Source organism: Acyrthosiphon pisum, chromosome A2 (assembly GCF_005508785.2).
Source record: "Acyrthosiphon pisum isolate AL4f chromosome A2, pea_aphid_22Mar2018_4r6ur, whole genome shotgun sequence".
NCBI classification, from domain to species: domain Eukaryota; kingdom Metazoa; phylum Arthropoda; class Insecta; order Hemiptera; family Aphididae; genus Acyrthosiphon; species Acyrthosiphon pisum.
In genome coordinates, this window is record NC_042495.1 from 86,369,904 (window position 1) to 86,375,816 (window position 5,913).

Here is a 5,913-nt window from a genome sequence, read left to right on the forward strand (position 1 = left end):
AAAATAATTAAAATTATACAATTTTAATAATTCACAAGTAAGCATATTTCTGTCACAACATTTTGACGCCCTAAAATACTGGCGCCCGGGGCAGTTGTACTCAGGGCTCCCTCCTAAATGCGACCCTGTGTACCTAGTATACGCTCATCAATAATTCTAACTTATAGATATCAAGTATTTTAAAATATTTACATAGTTTTAAACTTTTAAGTTATAACATTTTATAATTTAATTATTTATTTTGTAGGAAAATCTTTCTATTATATAAAAAAAAAGAATTATGATTTTGATATTTCAGTAAATTAACTATTTTTATAGCAACTATAAAACATAATGAAAAAAGGGGAAAAGTAGTTAACTGCCCTATTGGTTGTTGTATATAGATGTCGAGTTTACCTCACAAATCGTATATTAAAATACTTACAGATTGTCTTCTAAAATTATTATTTATATAATAACTGAATTTATTAAAACCTTCTAAGTTATAATATAGGTAATCTTATGATATATATTATTTCAATTTTCAAATGTTCTAACACTTGATATTTCGTACACAAAACATGTGTAACATATTATTATGACCATTCAAACAGTATACATTCGAATATATGACCTTCAGATAGATAATATTTGATCTGGTAATCCTCACTTCATACTGACACCTTGCGCTAAACAACATCGGTTCCCAAACTTTTACGACCACGGCACCCTTAAGAAAAAGTTCCGTGTTTCGTGGAACCCCAATATCCGTTAAACGAATATTTTATAGCAATATTATACTATAGTAACGTTTTTTCCCAAATAAAATATAAAATAATTTTCTCAATATTTACGCATACATCTGGCGGAACCCTTGAGATTATCCCACGGAACCCTTAGGTTCCGCCGAACACACTTTGGGAATCGCTGGTCTACAACATTAAAAGCTGAATCTTGTACTAATAGACACAGACTCCAAAATGGTAGTCCACATGACGTTATAAATTAAAACATTCTACCTTATTAGGTATTGAAAAAATCAAATAAAAATGTTTGTTTCTTTAAATCCTTTAATAATATTGTAATCTATACATTTTTAAATATAATGATTTAACTATGTAGTTACATACCTATACAATGCTATCTGATGTACAATTGTACAAATAATAAAATTGTAAATGTACATACCTAAGCATAGGCGCAACTAGGGTTGAAATTCTGGGGGAGGGGGTAATTTTAAAGTAACAATAAAGTAATTTTATTTAAATAAACTATTTATTTAAAATAACCCATAGAGGGTTTATATCTAAATCAATAAGAGATATTTTTTGATAGGCTAAATCTTAGTCAGGGGGCTTAGCCCCCCTAGCCCTCTCTAGTTGCGCCAATGAACGTAAGTATAGTTTATCATTGATATAAGTCAGAAAAACTTTGATAAGAACAATTTAAAAAGAACTTTATCCTGGGACAATTATTACAAATTATAAAATGGTAATAAATATCAATTACTATAATTTTCATATCATCGTATACCATATCCACTATATCCACTATATCCGCCAAACCTATTTATACCATTGAACCATTTTATCTTTAGTATATAAATAATTACTTCAAATTTAGATTTAGATTTAGACTTACATAAAAACGATTAAAAAAATCATCTGCTTAACAATTTACAGGATGAAAAGATGATGTTTCTCATTTGTAAAAAGGAGTTAGTAGGTATGAGTCCAGGATACTCCTTAAATAATATAAAAATCTAAGTAAGTATTTGAAAATATGATGTTTAAAATATTTATTTGAAAATTCAAAATATCTAAATTTGAATAAAGAAATAAATGGATGCGAAGCAATAAACATGCTTGGTGGACATTGGCGAATCTACAGGATGTGCCGGGTGTGCCAGGGCACACCCTGCGACTAATAAAAACTTTGTAGGGCCCATAATACTTATTTCAGTTACAACGTTATTGGATCTAATGTCTAAACATTAAACAATTTGTATTTTAATTTTAATACATTTTTATGAGTACAAATATTGTCAATAAATATTGTCCAGCTGGTACCTAAGCATAGTTGATAAGAGATCAGCAACATTATTATCTAGAAAAGAGGTTTGTCTATTTATTTATAGCACGGCTATAGCCGTGATTTATAGTCATTAATTATAATCATAGTTATTAGTTATTGGCGATTGAAATTTGAAACTTGAAAGTGATAAGCTGTAATGGGGACGGTTCAATCGCCAATATTATGTAATTTAATTTTACCAGTATTTATCATTTTTATGGTTATTGACAAAATTAAAAATACTTTATTTCGTATTAACACAGAAGTATAAAGTATAATATCATATCGTTTAAGCTTAAGAATTCAAGTGGTCCTCAATAAGAGTGTTAAAACAAAAAAAAAAGAAGAAAATTGAAAAAAGTGAAAGGTTCATTAAACAATAGTTTTTAAACAAAATTGATTCAAGAACTTAATACTAATAAATAATATAAATATCTAGGTATTTAATTATGATAAATTGCATTAATTAATATCATTAATACTCCAACCGGAACATGTTCACATACTGTCTATAAATGGTTAGATTGGTTGGCTGTTTCAAACTGACAAAATGTATTTAACAGTTTCAATCAAGTATTATCAATGTTTGTAGTGATACCCGTAACTAGTTGTGGATGTGAGCGTATTTTTTCAAAAATGACTATTGTTAAGTCTAAGTTAAGGTCCGCTATGTCTCAAGATCGCTTAGAATCTCTCTTATTTTTATCTGTGGAGCAGGAATTAACTCAGTGGACATAATTAATATTGTAATTGAAGAGTTCAAAGTTATGACTCCTAACCAAAACAGATTCATTTTATAAAATGTACCTATAAAAAATAGTTGTTGATTACTACCAGTTATATTATAAATTTAATACAATTCTTTGTTATTAATGATGATAAAATTAAGATGTTATATTAAACTTCCAAGAGTTTTGAACATAATTGATTAACAATTTAATTGTTGATTGTAAGTGTGTCCAAAAATAATTGAGTAACATATATTGAACTTTGCAATAGTTGTAGTTTATTAAATTGAATAATTTTTAAACATTACATGTGTATTTTACAGCAAGAAAAATATCATCTAAACTAATAAAAATTAATCTTAATATTGTTTAATATTATTAATATTGTTATTTCAAATAGGAAACCTCTCTTAAACGTATGATAACTGAGAGGTATTTTGAATTACAGAGGGCCTTTTTGAGGTAAAGGCACACCCTACTATAAATTCCTCGATTCGCCTATGTTGGTGGATCACCCTATATATTATATATTATTATATCAATTATCAACCTGTTACGACATAACTAAGACGAATTTTTTAATCTGTCCTACAAATTGCGGTTTACGTGCATGTAACTATTAATTATTATAATAATATTAGGTATTATTATTATTATACTAAATGGTCGTACTTACCTAATATAAAAACATCCTTATTTATTACCAACAAGTACCTACTTATTTATTTTATTCGTTTATATTTAGCTCGTACCATAATAATTATATAAAAGTGAAAATATAGAGCGTACCATCAACTTTACTCAGAACAATGTAGATGTGATTGCTCGATAAATATATATCATCCATTTATAAAATATATATGTATTACGCATTTGCGTGTATCAGTCATCACTCATCATTGAATAATAAATTGACCGAAGTACCTATCTAAATCTTGAATGATTTTAAGAGTAAAATCCACCCAACAATAAAAAAAATATACCTATTCATTAAAAAATACATTATTTTAACAGACTAAACTGATTTTCTTTGTATGAAAATTAAATTAAAATAACTGTGATAAAGAAACATATATTACCTATTAGGTAATATTTTTTCACGCGGTAACACGAGAAAAAAAATGTACACATAATGAGATAAACCTATTTTTTGCCTGGCATAAAAATATTATATATTTAAAAAAGGTTCAGTCATTCACAAATCGATCTCACACTTTAAAATGTGTATATAAAATAATAATTATAATACCTATTGAAATAATATCAATCATCATTAGCAATTTTAACTCAAATATTGACATTCGTATTATACTTATAATTCTATACCTATTACGATAAATTGAGGAGTAAGAATTTTATGCAAACTATGAATACAAATTTACAAAATATGTACATAATAATATTATTAACTATAAGGAAACAATATTTTTGGTAGCAGGTAAGGAGCCCAGTCTAGAATTTTTCACATGGACCCCTTATTATCAAGTTCCACCACTGAATATTTATAAATGAAAATAAACATTAAAAACAGGTACTGTTTTAAATTTAAATGTTGATAAACCCCAAGTTAGAGGGTATCCACTGCACTGGTGGGCCTCTTTCCTCACGCCATTCATGTTATGTACCATCAAGTTTTTTTTTGCTATCAAATTTACTTATTTGATAAGTAAATAATGCAACGCTGCATGATAGTAATGTATAATTTACAAGAACGTGCTCAATAAGTATGGGTACCTAATAGGTTACGGTCGGTATAGGTACTTATAATATAATATTACTTAATGCGAAACAGCACGTGCGACAACGAAAAGGAATAATGTGGACCAACCTGTGGGTGTTGCACGCGCTATCACTGTTGGTGTTGTACGACGTGGAAGTAGCGGCGCTACCGGTGGACGGACTCCTGGGTAGCGTCCTCGGTGTGTTTGGGTTGGTGCCTCCGCTGCGGCCGTAATGGTGGACAATGGCCGAGCCACCAGACGACGAAGAGGCGGTGATCGCGGAACCCGCGGACGACGGAAATTTAAACACTGCACTAGACGACGGGGTTGTGGGGCTTCGGCGCGGTGGCCCGTCGGTCGGCGTGGTCACGCTCAGCGACGGGCTCCTTGGTGGCGTGTAATACGACGTGGACGACGAACCGCCGCCCGGTGGCGTTTTATGATGCATGTTGTGATGCGCATCCGGAAACGAGTTGACATGTCCCAGGTCCCGGCGGACAACGGGTCGCGGCTTGTTGGCCGCCTTGGCGCTGGACGACCGCCGGCATGGCTGATGGTGGTACGCGACCGCTGGCGGTTGCTGTGCAGCCGGCTGCTTGAAGTTATTGATATTGCTGTTGGCATTGTTGTTATTGTTATGATTGATGCCGGATGACATGGAACTAGACCCGCCGACAGTACTACCAGGACCCGCAGTGGCAGCGACGCCACCGCTGTTGGACACGTTAACGGACGACTTAGACCGGGGCGAGCAGAGCGCAAAGTACGGCTGAGACCGTTCGGAAAACGACGTCTCGGACGATCCGATCTCGCTAGCTGAATCGGAACTCCGGAACGTCCGCATGGAACTGCTGTGCGATGACATGGTTGCGTGTACGATTTGATCGCCGCTCCTGCTTCTGTCTATGTCGCTGTTTCTGTCGGTACTGCTGACGATGCGGAGGCGGCAACAGGTGGACGCCGTGAAGTCACAACGTGCGGTCTGCGAACGCCGGCTGCACCGCCGCCGTCGCGCACGCTGCCGATTAGTCGCGGAGACGGCGCGCGGTGCAGCGCGTCACTACTTGTACGATATTATCCCCCCGGAACAGACGTAAATTTTCAGAAACTTATTTTTACGCGTAATTTTATATTTTTTATATACGACCTGAGTACTCGACACTGAAAAACGAACGGGCCAACGTGTACGACAATATATATTTTAAAATGTGGTAGCACACTATAAAAATAATATAATTAAAATGATGACAATTGAGAGTACAAAAAATAATGATGATTATAAGTCAAATTTTCATATTATCGTTTAGTCGCGTGTATCGAGGGCAGCGCACAGCAACACGTGTCCCGGTCGCCCCGCAGCTTTCGCGGATGGAGCCGAACGGTACACTGAACTGAACGCCGCTACGTGAAGG

At 33.7% G+C, this 5,913-nt stretch overlaps 1 protein-coding gene across 1 annotated transcript in view; it reads right to left on the reverse strand.

Annotated features, from left to right (window-relative positions):
* LOC100161620 (probable serine/threonine-protein kinase nek3) overlaps window positions 1–5,913 on the reverse strand; it is a 131,583-nt gene extending 125,670 nt beyond the window's left edge. The window contains exon 1 of the mRNA XM_001944931.5: window positions 4,609–5,913. Coding sequence (XP_001944966.2) covers window positions 4,609–5,366 — 758 coding nt within the window. The 5' untranslated portion in view covers window positions 5,367–5,913. The remainder of the gene's footprint in view (window positions 1–4,608) is intronic.